A 13,644-nucleotide genomic window follows, 5' to 3' on the forward strand; every position below is an offset into this window, starting at 1 on the left:
TATATTAGTACACTGCACAGTATTGTATATTGTATGGTAACTACGTCTACGAACATTGTACATATGTCTAAACTGAACACTGTGACCTCTTTTTTTACTTCTAATTTTTACTATGTTTTTATTTCATACTTATCTTGTCATGCACAGTCTCTGGAGCGCAACAGTAAGAAGCATTTTGTACAAAAGTATTCTGTACTTCTGTATGACAACTATTAAAGAAACTTGAAAACTTGAAACTACACACAATTGTTAACACTTTCCGTGCCACGGGTCCGGTGTCCGGGAACCCTGTTGCGTGCCAACGCCCACTTCAATGATAGAGCTCTCATATTTGCGAACGCATAAACTATATCTTAAATTATGGCTATGTCAGGGTTTCCGTTAGAATTTTTTTTTGCAGGTCTGAGTGTCCGGTAGATTTCAATCTACCGGACAAATGGGATAAATTCCGGTCAGAGTTTATTGAGCTTAAAAACAATTGATAGGCCTATATAAAGAATGACATCATCAAGGCATTTATAATATTTTAACTTAAAACTAGGCTACTTTTGCGTATACAGTCATTAATATATTCCAAATAAAATAAGTCCCTCGAGACTTCGTGCTGCTGCCGACTTGAGGTGTCGGTGGGCAGTCTGCCCAACATTAAACAGCAGTCTGTTATAATCACATTTTTATGAGCTAACGAATTCCGTTATATTGGACATTTGTATTAATTATATCAAGCGAAGAACTGAGAAATTTGGCAGAGAGAGACGGCAACATTATCGTGGGTTTGCGTGATGACTCCACCTCCCAACGACTTGGTGCTGGTCACAATGTCCTGTGAAAATAATTCCCTCTAAGCACAATTTGATTATTTGAATTGTATTAAAATAGACTAAAATTAAATAGCCTATGCGATGAACGAAACAATCATTACATTTGTTTCATCGTTGCTTCACCAAGCAGCCGGTCTAATAATGACACCGCTGTGTCAGCGCGAGCTGGCTGTTAGATTTACGTGAAGCATGGAGCTGCAGACCGACAGAGCAGCGGTGTTTTTAGGTCCGGTCCGGTCTGGGCTCAGCAGCGCCGCCCACCCAACAGCTGAATTGCCAATGGCTGGATTGGAGTACTGCATTCTGTGGGGCTGCAGATGGATGCTTCTCACAAATCTAGGAGCAGCAAGCTTGCGCTGACACAGCGGTGTCATTATTAGACCGGCTGCTTGGTGAAGCAACGATGAAACAAATGTAATGATTGTTTCGTTCATCGCATAGGCTATTTAATTTTAGTCTATTTTAATACAATTCAAATAATCTAATTGTGCTTAGAGGGAATGATTTTCACCGGACATTATGACCGGAGAGATTAAATATGTCGGACTTCAACAGATTTTGCCGGTCAAATACCGGTAATTACCGGCTAACGGAAACGCTGGGCTATGTGTATAATATGGCCGTCGCTTATCAATGACTTGTTTGCAGTCAACATTGTCGAAATGGATTGTTTTTTAATCGGTTCATTTCCGTTTTATACCATTTTGAAAAACGCTCGTTTTATGAAAGTTCCAGAACATTTCAGAAGATTCTGTGATAATCGCCCTTTACTGGAATATACTGGAATACACAAAAAACGTTGTAATTTTTCGGCCTATTTATGAATCGTTTTCAAATAAACGCTAGATTATCGATAGTATATGTGTACTTACTTATGCACGCTATAGAAGCGGGCTGAAAAATCGATTATCCATTTCCTGATCAACACACACACACACGCACACGCACACAAAGGGCCCACTTTGATATCTCTGTGAAAAAAGCTCTGATTTTCCCAAGACTGGTAAAATAGATTCCTTACCTCAGATCAGATGTTCTCCAAAAAGATTATTCCAATTCCTGATCGCCATTCCAAATATCAATCGTGTTTATTGATCCAACGCTGGGTGGTCGAAACACCAATTCCACGCTGTTCTGATGGTCCACAATGAATCCGATCGGCTCGAGTTACATGCCTGAGAAGTAAAATGTGGAAGCAGGATTTTTTTTTTCATGCGTTTCATTCAATCCAATCCAAAGGGGTGCAGTACCACACAGAGAGACGATAGGGGGCGGTATTTTCCCAATGGAGCTCAGACAGAGTCCCAGTGGTAACGGGAGGCTAGATTGATGAAATATGAATGGAAATCGCAACCAAAAAAAAACGTTGGCACTCAACGGTTGGCATGAACTAACGAGAAATTAGGGCTGGGCGATAAAACGATAACGATAACTATCGCGATAAATTATTTCCTCGAAATAAACATGAAACGTGGTCGCAAAGTTCGATATATCGATTTTCCAAGCTTGGATATGAGCACACGCACTAACAACCAATCAGTGAAGGAGATGGCCGATAGCGGAAGGAGACCCGGAAGGAGACGCGGAGGTAGGACTCAGTAAACAAGGCTGGCTAGGGCTAATTAGCTTGCACGGCGCTATTTTACAGTTTACCTGCCGAGTTGGTGTGTGTTTTTGAATTCTGAGGGTAACTGTTATAGTAGTGTGGGGTATACGGTGGACGTCGTTGCAATGGATTGGGCGGAACAGAGTATTTTAGGGTCATTTTTAGTACATTGTCATGAGATACTCCGCTCGGAAACGAGGCTGGCTAGGGCTAATTAGCTTGCACGGCGCTATTTTACAGGTTACCTGCCGAGTTGGTGTGTGTTTTGAATTCTGAGGGTAACTGTTATAGTAGTGTGGGGTATACAGTGGACGTCATTGCAATGAATTGGGCGGAACAGAGTATTTTAGGGTCATTTTTAGTACATTGTCATGAGATACTCCGCTCGGAAACGAGGCTGGCTAGGGCTAATTAGCTTGCACGGCGCTATTTTACAGGTTACCTGCCGAGTTGGTGTGTGTTTTGAATTTTGAATTCTGAGGGTAACTGTTATAGTAGTGTGGGGTAGGGGTGGACGGTATGGTCTAAAATGTATATCACGGTATAATTTGAAGCATAGACGGTAACGGTATATATCACGGTATCAGTGTTTCCGTTAGAATAATTTTTTTTGCCTGATAGGCAGGCTATATAAAGAATGACATCCTCAAGGCATGTAGATTTATAATATTTTAACTTAAAACTAGGCTACTTTTGCGTATAAAGTCATTATATTCCAAATAAAATAAGTCCCGAGTCCGTGCTGCTCCCATTGCAAACAGCCGGGCTGGATGCTGGATTTTGCTAGAAGCATATGTAGCTGCAGAGCCGCAGAGCCAGCGGCGCTTTCAGGTCTGGTCACAGCTTTCAGCCGTTGGGTGGGGGGGCGCTGTTGAGCGGACCTGACCTGAAAGCGCCGCTGGCTCTGCGGCTCTGCAGCTGCATGCTATTCGCAAATCCACTGCTCCAGCCGTCCTCCCGGCTCCCGCTGCAGCCGTCGTTATCATAACACTACACGCATATCATAATGTTTACAGCAAACTGTAGTTGATCACCAGGTATGTTTTATTAACGTAGAATAATTCATATAAGAAAAACGATAGGGACATCTCTTACCTTTCTCCACTGGTTAAAAATGCCAGGAACTGAAATTGAAACTTGCTGTGCGCCGCGGTGATATGTGTTTATTATGAAATGACAATTGCGTGTTGACACGCCCAGTCGCCCACTGCGCGAAGCCTCCTAAATAACTTTTTCCAGTTTGCACATATCTATTATCTATGACTAATTCGATCTATTTTTAGGGGAAAATGCGATTGAAATAGTCGCGCTGTGGTTACATGACGTCATTGCTATTTTAGAGCTGCTCTACCGGTTACACGGTATAGTCAAAATCCATACCGTAGAGCAAATTAATACCGTTTATACCGTATACCGTTTATACCGTCCACCCCTAGTGTGGGGTATACGGTGGACGTCGTTGCAATGAATTGGGCGGAACAGAGTATTTTAGGGTCATTTTTAGTACATTGTCATGAGATACTCCGCTTGCTTTGGCTAACTGCTAACGTGCGCGGACTGATGACAACATCAACTCGACTCTCGAGACATTCACAGCAGCAAAACAAGTCTATTAATAGCCCGTCCATCGGCGCCGGGCATAATAAGTTAATTAAACTTGACAGACATTATATCGACGATAATTATCGATATCGAGTTATATGAAAATAATTTTATAATCTTATCACGATAACGTTTTTGGCCATATTGCCCAGCCCTACGAGAAATCTCGTCGTTGGCACTCAAAGTGTTAAGGGGATGCAGACCAGAGAAAGACTTTCGTCTGGTTTACATCAGGGTCCCCCATTTTCAATTCATAACATTTATGACATACGTGACATACAGATATACTGTACTGTTACTTACCAGTGTTTCCCCTAGGATTTTTTTCAGAGGGGGTGGTAGACCCCCCAAAACTACTAGTGTTGTCGCGGGCGCGCGTGTCATGGATACGTGGTGTCAACAGTGTTGTCATAGACGCGTGCAGTAAGGCGGTTGTTAGTATCGGTGCATTTCTCTACACTGAGCTGAAATGAAACGATTGCACATAAATTAGGTAAATAAATATTAACAATATTTATTTACAACACATAAATTACATACAGTAGTGACAACACACATATGAACTATTTACAATACAGGGAGGCACATACAACACTCATAACTATTTACAACCAGTGTCAGAGCGAGCGCACTCAAGTTGTATAATAATTTTTTTTATTATAATTTTTTCAGGAGGGGCGGGGGGTCCCATTGGCATTGTACATTGTAGCCTACCTACAGTACTCATGAATGAAACTAAAGTCGATTTGAACACTCCACGTGTGTTAGTTAGCCACCAACGTTAACAGATTTGGTTGATTAGGTAGTTGTCATTAGTGTGTGTGGGCACTTCCCAAGGTAACGTTAGTGTGTGTGGGCACTGGGCACTGTCATTTTATCAGGAAAGGGTTTCATGTGTAGTACGCTAGATGCTGGACGACCAGACCAATGAGTTTTAAGTGACAAGGTAATAGAATTACATTCTGGTGGGAGCTCCAGAGAAGCTTTCTATTTTTATAATCTATAATCATGCCCTTTGCAGGCATTTCCTGAGTAATGGGACTTGGAATCTGTCTTCATGTCGAAAGAATTAACAACACAACTCCCATTCAGCAATATTGCAAACCTTGAGGACTACTAGACCTAAAGACCAGAATATACATTTCTATCCAAGTTCTACTACAGTTGCTCGGACAAGGAGACTGGGAAGGTTTGGTGCATCCGAGATAGAAGAATGCCTCTGACGTCTTTATACTCCCTTCGAGGGCATCGGGAGGATCAGAGTTCACACAAGAAGGAAGGTAAGATCTGCTGCTGATATATTAGGCTGTACTAGAAATAATGCTATTTCATTTAATTTCAAAACCTTTATTTCAAACTTGAAGAACCATTGAGGTCATCCTCATTCACAATGACTGAGTGGAGAGACAAGTTAAAATATTGTAACAAACCCTGTTTGATGTTCGTTATTGGCGACTCTCGAGGAAGATGTTATTTCTCACTTTGGTCTTTATTCAAGCATCTCGGATATGGCTTCGGTACAAGTGACTCATCCCTATAGCTTCCCATGCCTCAAGAGGCTGCAGGCCCTAGGTGCCACACCCTCTTATAATGTTCCCAGGTCAGCCCCTGCCCCCTCCCCTCTACCAACACCGGGCCCACGCGACGAACAGCGTCGCCTGCCAGCCCCAGGTTGGTAGAGTGTAGAGTGCAGAGTGCTAGAGTGTTGGTACCAGGTATCAGTTGTACCAGAGTGTTGGTAGAGTGCTGACCAATCACCCAAATCTCAGGGTCGCTACAATATATAAGACAAGCATAGATGGAAAATAAAGAATACAACTACTGACACCAAATTGGCTGACAACCGGTTGACAACCGGTTGTTGCCTAAAATAGTAGAGTTAGCTATTCTTTTTCACACAGATCTGGCCAGAGTTCCAGAGTTGCCCAGAACCACCCAGGTGCTTTTTGACGTCCAGTCTGGGAGGCTGGTGCCCCGACTCAGAGAGCCGCTGCCCCTGTACGGCTTGTCAGGACACGTGTCGCAGACGGTCCCACGCTGGCCCCAAGAGTGTGAGGTCTCCCCCGAGGAGGTCCATCACATCGGTGAGCCGCGACAACCGGGAGAGATATGTTGGGTTAAGTTAGGGTGTTTTCACACCTGTAGTTTGTTTGCTTTGTTCCGATTCAGGAGAAACAGGGACTATAATGATACAATGTTGCACTTGTCCTTTAGTTCGTTTGTGTTCACACGGCTGTGTTAATAGCGGATCAAAACAAATGCATGCGTGAGCAAACTGTCACTCATTGGTCAGATGAGAGAGAGAGAGAGAGAGAGAGAGAGAGAGAGAGAGAGAGAGAGAGAGAGAGAGAGAGAGAGAGAGAGAGAGAGAGAGAGAGAGAGAGAGAGAGAGAGAGAGAGAGAGAGAGAGAGAGAGAGAGAGAGAGAGAGAGAGAGAGAGAGAGAGAGAGAGAGAGAGAGAGAGAGAGAGAGAGAGAGAGAGAGAGAGAGAGAGAGAGAGAGAGAGAGAGAGAGAGAGAGAGAGAGAGAGAGAGAGAGAGAGAGAGAGAGAGAGAGAGAGAGAGAGAGAGAGAGAGAGAGAGAGAGAGAGAGAATTTCATTCAGGGGTCTGCTCTGCTTGTTGTATCTCCGCTGTAACAACGTGCAGCAGCGCGACACTGTTCGACAGACCTTTCAAAGCCCCTTTCCCCTCATTCGGTCACTAAACTGTCTGTACACTTCAGTGTACTTGTGATCGTCTGCCCAAATATCAACGACGCAGTGTACCTCATCGCTGCTCCACATTGACCCACGACGTATTATTATTGTGTCGGTGTGTTAAGTCGATTGCATTCTCACAGCGTACGAGTCGCGTCGGGTTCGTTTGGAAGTGCGCCGAGATCACGCTCTCTAGGTGGTCTCGGCCCGCTTGTTTTGTTCCGCAACAGGATGTGATTGCTGTGTTCATATATGCCCAACTGAACCGAAATAGGGGGGAAACGCTCCAGGTTTCGGATCAACAGCTCCAAACGAGCCAGGTGTGAAAACGCCCTTAGTTGTTAGGGGTGCACAGACACCACATTGTCACTGCAGAGGACTACACTTTCAGTATTGGCCGATACCCAGTGCCGCTCTGATCCAGTACTTTTACTGAACAGTATAGACTGTCAGTTTGGAGTCATTGGCCAAAAATGTTTATATACAGTATAATACTAGAATATTTTGTACTGGTAGTCACATCAAGTTCAAGTTTCTTCATTAGTTGTTGTTACAAAGGGTCAGATTAAACCGAATATATATATTTATTGCCTGAGATCCCATGTATGGTATTTGTATATCGTTTGATATCCCTTGTATATTCTTTGTACATATACACGGAATATCCCTTTACCTGGTACAGGACAGACCATAATATTCGTTCTCCTATTGGAAGCGATCCCCTAGGCGCCAGTGACTTACCCCCTAGAGCTGACTTGAAAGCTACCGACATGACTTGTCTTAACATGCCCGCTTCTCCCCATGAATACGGCTACCGAAAGCAGAGCGGCACTATTTGTCCACCGTACGTATAAATATGACCAGCGAATACAGAACTTCCTTTTCAGTTCGCCTTCAGTTCAGTCTGGTTCAGTTACCAAGTAAAGCCTTACCCACTACGCAACGTGCGGTACAGCAGGGCTCGTATTGCCTCAAATAGAGTCGTGTTTATCCTACTACGTTTGTTTACCGTATCGTTCGCTACTTACTAGTAAAAGCCTTCATTTTCATTACGAGTCAAAGACCACGTGGAGTGAGTAATTGTGCGTCTACATAGAGCACTTATTGCCGCGTGCTAATAGGATAGTAACGTCACGTTCAACCGTGGACCACCGCGCACCACGGAGGATATCTACATCGGCGCCAGCAGAGCCACCTTCCGGCAGGATTATTGCTTTTGACTGTGGCTGCTGGAGCAGAGAACCGCCTACCCCGCTGCTACTGTGGGATCTACACATGCTCGTGAGGACATCATTCGAGCCCGTCTCTGTTGGAGCAGAGACTCCACGGCTTCCACCTTCGCTGCTGCACATTGAGAGTACAGAGGCTGCCTTTCTCCGCTGCTCCAGGGAGTAAGATCGCCTCCGTGGACCCATTGACTTTCATAGAGCATTGCCTCCCCCTGCTGGCTTACAACCGGTAGTACACCCCTTCCCAGAGTACAATAGAGAATTCCTAATATTCAGTATTGACTTGCCTACGCACATTCTTTGCCTTACAAGTGCATTCAAATGATAAATGTAATAATACCTTTTGATGTAATAAATATTCTAAACGAGTATTTGAGTGGAAACCGTGTTATTGTGGAGAAGTTCTCATCATATACCTGTGTACGGTGTTGGCCAGTAATGTACATAAGACGGTAGTAGTTTAATGATACTAATACTTGATTAATACAGTCAGGGAATTGTACCCCTCAGTTACAGTTGTCATACAGAAGTACAGAATACCTTTATATAAAATGCTTCTTTCTGTTTTGCTCCAGAGATTGTGCTAGATAAAAATAGATAAGTATAAAAAGTATATTTTTATCTAGCACAATCTCTGGAGCAAAACAGAAAGAAGCATTTTATATAAAATTATTCTGTACTTCTGTATGACAACTAATAAAGAAACTTGAACTTGATGTGACTACCACTCAACAACATAAAGAGGATGTGTTTTTTTCACTTCTTGATGTCTATATATTTCTCCTTTTTCAGACTGGGTTCCTCCAAACCCAGAACTTCTATGTAAACGGGTCAACACAATAAACTGCGAGGAGCAGAGAGAGACAGCAGTGGCAGAGGGAAAAGTTGTATACAACACGCAAGGCGGTAAACAAATGAATCTGGTCATTTGATGTCACCTTTTCCTTTTTTGGAGTGACCTCATTTTCCCAGAAACCCATACAGTGTATTTCTAATCATGTCTCTTGTTTTTTTGTTGTTAATTTTATTTGTTGTTGCAGAGAAGAGGAGATTGTACTTGGGTTCTCGTGTCGGCGGGACCCGGGGGGTGACTCTGAGCTCCGCTGCTGTGTCTCTCGCTGGGCCAGAAGACACCACGTTGCTGTTTGAAGCGCGGTTTGAGAGTGGCAACCTCCTGAATGCTGTCCAAATGTAAGGCCAGCGCTCGCTTCACGGCCCAATAGAGGCCTTTCACAAAAAGAAACTGCGGTTGCTATGTGGGGATGTATGACAAATATATCAACAAAAAGGTCCTATTGACCTTGAGATCTTGTAAACAAGTCTCAGTGGAACAATAAGCTCATGCTTTTCCAACGTTTTACCTACTTAACACTGTTACAGAAATTAGGCATTTTCTTTTTGAAAGTGGTCACCAGTGGTAGAGAGAAGTGGTGGAGACGTTGGAAGAGAGAGAACTACACAAACATTCCATGCAAGGCATCTATAGAGGCCTTGCACAGAATGTTTGAAATGTAAATGTTTCCTCCCTGTTGCTATGTGCAAAATTATAGTTGCTATATGTTGATCATTGATATATGAGAGATATGTCAACAAAAATTTAATAACATGGTGTTTTATTACTGGATCTTGGAAACAAGTTGCAGCTGAACAGTACTTTCAGTGTTTTTCCTACTCTGCCACTGCACAGAAACTAAGCATTTTCTTTCATGTTGGAAGAACTACACAACTGCACACGCAACCTGTGTAAAGCCTCTATTAGTAGCAACAAAGAGTCTTCGGCACTTGCAACATTGTTATGTTTTTTTTTTATATATATACATATTTTTATTGCAGGGTGCTTTGGATACATTCCATATTGATGCACACAAGCAAACTTATTTTTCTTTTCCTTCAAAGAAAATTTTTAGGATAGCTAAATAAGATAGATTCTTGAAAATGGGAAAGAGACCAAAGACCAAAACAATAGAAAAAGGCAAAAAGCCAAGACAGAACAGAGAATATACCTTCAGCCATTAATGTTGCAAGAATAACACTGTGAACTTATATACCATCTGCATCCTCCCTCAGACCCTTTAAGTAATCCAACACTGGTCACCATGCCTTATCAAACACCTTTTTCCGTCCTGCATTTTTAAATCTAAGCCTCTCTAAGTAGAGGGTCTCACCCAGCTCTCCTATCCACATTTCAAATGAGGGTACAAACAAGATGTTTTAACTGCAAGTGAAGAAGACGGCGTGCGGGAGCTCTTTATTTCTCTTTCTTAATTGCGCACCCACAGTCTTCTCCTACACACCAGTCACCTTTTACTCCGGTGTGCAAAACCTGTACAATAAGTAACCACAAATAAACACACTAATACTTATCTTGTTTCCACCTGTATTACCCTGTCTTCTCTCAGAGGTGAATTTGATTATGAGCTCTCTATCCGGACCGACCTCTACACCGAGAGGCACACCCAGTGGTTTTACTTCCAGGTCAGGAATACACGCTCGCGCGTGCGTTACCGCTTTACCGTCACCAATCTGCTGAAGACGACCAGTCTGTATGAGCTCGGCCAGCTACCCTTGCTCTACTCCGAGGAGAAGGCCAAAAGTCAGGGGGTGGGCTGGCACCGGGTGGGCCAGGATGTCTCGTATTACCGCAACGGCCGCCAGAACTTCAACCAGCCGTGCTACTCCCTCTCCTGGTCCCTTTGCTTTCCCTACGACCGGGACACCTGCTACCTGGCCCACTGCTATCCCTACACCTACTCCAACCTGTGGGCCCAACTGTCCCACATAGAGCGGGACGGCAGGTGCTCGGGCTTCTGTAAAGTCCGGACCCTGTGTCGCTCTCTGGCAGGTAAATTAAATAGTTAATGGTGTCATCCTCACAAATGATTAAAAGCTCTCATGAAGTGTTTATCTTCAGCACAGTTCAACATTTTTGATCCGTAACGAAGATCTGTATGGATCAAATCATTGTTCTATGGTGAGAATAAACATCTTAAAGGGATATTTATCTAGTATCTGTCCACACCACCATTCCGCCCAGGTGTCAGGCTCCTCTTTCATTTCCATTCATTTTTGGGGACCTAGTCTAAATATTATATTTCTGAAGTATAAACAAACTACTGATGTGCATATTTCAATAAAACAGACAATTCTGAGTCAAAGTATTTTTGGCATTTCATGTGTCTTCACAGATTTATTACCTTTGAAAAAATAAAAGCAGATCCGGTCGATTTGTTATAGGTTTGAGTGCTGTGTATCTTTGTCTTGCGTGGAATGTTTGGGGAGTGGTTACCATGGTTATCTACTGTCTTGCTGGAGGAAAGATTAAGTTGAAAGATTCAAAAGAAAGATTCAGTCTGAAGAAAAGTTGGTCAAACTACACCTCAAGTGAGAAATAGTTCCTTTACTTATAATTTGAAAATGGCAACATTTATTTGACACAGAAAATATATTACATAGAATAATGTTACTGTATAGTTTGTTTATACCTCAGAAGTATTATTCAAGATTCAAGATTATTTATTGTCATGTGCACAGTTAAACAGACAGTTTGCCGTACAATGAAAATCTTAGTTTGCTTGCCCTTCACACAGATCACACAATACTTAACAAAAAAATAACAATTTAAATACAAGCGAATGTTAAAAATAAGGTGATCTCTTTCATAAAAAAGTATATAATATATTTAGACTTGGTCCTCAAAATGAATGGAAGTGAATGAGTAGCCTGACACTTGGGAAGAATGGTGGTGTTGACAGCGGATGACAGGATGCCATCTAAAGATGACTTTAGATGGAGGTAAAACTGCAGATTTTTGGTAAGTTATTCTAAAGTAGCTTAATTATTGCATCAGAATACGGAGTCTTATTAATTTATTGATCAGTGTCCGTCAGTCCTGCGCCGTGATATTATCACGCAGCTGGACGTACCCGCTTCATCTCCACTTGCTTTCTGGCAGGTAACCTGGTCCCAGTGCTGACCATAACCAACCCATCCAGCACCAGGGAGAGGAATGGTGCACCGAAACCGGCGGTGGTGCTGACTGCTCGGATCCACCCGGGGGAGACCAACAGTTCCTGGGTGATGAGGGGCATGATCAACTTCCTGCTAGGGGACTCGCCCGACGCCGACGCCCTGCGGGAGGCGTTCGTGTTCAAGCTGGTGCCCATGCTGAACCCCGACGGTGTGATCGTAGGAAACTACCGCTGCTCCCTGACAGGCCAGGACATGAACCGCAACTACCGCTCCGCCCTCAAGAACTCCTTCCCCACCGTGTGGGCGACACGCTCCATGGTCCAGAGGTACCAGAGACAGGAGAACCTTTCCCATAGAATGATCACAGTGGAACAAATAGCACAAAATACTGTATATACCTGCATATAATCCATAACTCTGTATGATAGTGCTGTATATATCGTATATATATATATTTATTCTCACTATATATATATATATATATATATATATATATATATATATATATATATATATATATATATATATATATATATATATCCACACCTGTCTGTACTTACCTGCACATAATCCTCTTACATATCTGTAGATACTATATCTATATCTACATATCCTACATAACCTACTCTTACTAGTTACGCTGTTGGCCAGTATGACTATATTACAACTCTGTACATACATCCTTACATACATTAGCACTACACTCAGTAGTACTTATTTATATATTTTATACTCAGTTTAATCACCTGTACATTGTATATTACTATCGCACTTTACTGTTACATTTGCACTCTGGCGCAAACTTCTTTTCGTTGTACTGTACCTGTGCTGCATAATGACGATACATTTGAATCTAATCGAATCTAAAAATCAGCTTCCCCTTATTAGACCCGTAATAAATGTTTGACCCATCTGTCTCTAGGCTGTGTGAGGAGCGTACGGTGCTGCTCTACTGTGATCTCCACGGGCACAGCCAGAAGCAGAACGTCTTCATGTATGGCTGTGAGGATCCCGGGCAGGCTGGCCTACTCCCCCATGAACGGGTCTTTCCTTTGATGCTAAGCAAGAACAGCCCTGACATGGTATTGTACTTTGCTTTTGCTTTTTTCTAATTGCCCTATTTCCACCCTTAGTTACAGCAGCCTTAGTTACCTGCTGACCACAGTCAAGTCAAACTAATTCCCATGAAAAAATAATATTTAATGCCTATATGCATACACATTCCTAGCTCTGCAGTGATTACAGCACTCTGATGCACTCATTACTCAACAACCATGTCTTCTTAGCAATGAGGTGCTGGTGCTTCCGTCATGTCCTAGGAATTCCAGTCAGTTCCAGTAGAGAGTAAAGTCAGGCAGACGGCTCAATTCCTTCAATAAACGTTGTTATGAGCACGTGTTTCGGTAATGAACTCCTTTGGATTTTGTCTCAGGAACACATAGACCCAATAAAATGTATTGAAGGGATCAAGCTCCCGGCCTCAACCTTCTCTCTATCGGAACAGCCCTGTGTGTGTGTTTCAGTTCTCCTTCCAGAGCTGTAAGTTCCGGGTCCAACGCAGCAAGGAGAGGACCGGTAGAGTCGCCCTCTGGAGACTGGGTGTCCTCCACAGCTTCACCTTGGAGACCTCCTTGTGTGGCTCCAGTATCGGTATATATATAGATCACCCTCGCCTTTCTAGCCACGTTGAGTAATCTAATTGAATGAATGGTGGTGGGAA

The 13,644-nt window shown here is 43.0% G+C and overlaps 1 protein-coding gene across 1 annotated transcript in view; it reads left to right on the forward strand.

Moving 5' to 3' along the window:
- LOC311245443 (cytosolic carboxypeptidase 2-like) overlaps positions 1 to 13,644 on the forward strand; it is a gene marked incomplete at both ends in the record, with an annotated part of 29,698 nt that overhangs the window by 4,572 nt on the left and 11,482 nt on the right. Inside the window, 6 exons of the mRNA XM_084335285.1 lie at positions 5,931 to 6,113; positions 8,996 to 9,146; positions 10,355 to 10,797; positions 11,908 to 12,250; positions 12,847 to 13,006; positions 13,448 to 13,574. Of these exons, the coding sequence (XP_084191411.1) occupies positions 5,931 to 6,113; positions 8,996 to 9,146; positions 10,355 to 10,797; positions 11,908 to 12,250; positions 12,847 to 13,006; positions 13,448 to 13,574 (1,407 nt within the window). The remainder of the gene's footprint in view (positions 1 to 5,930; positions 6,114 to 8,995; positions 9,147 to 10,354; positions 10,798 to 11,907; positions 12,251 to 12,846; positions 13,007 to 13,447; positions 13,575 to 13,644) is intronic.

Source organism: Notolepis coatsorum, assembly GCF_963971535.1.
Source record: "Notolepis coatsorum genome assembly, chromosome: 18".
Lineage (NCBI taxonomy): Eukaryota > Metazoa > Chordata > Actinopteri > Aulopiformes > Paralepididae > Notolepis > Notolepis coatsorum.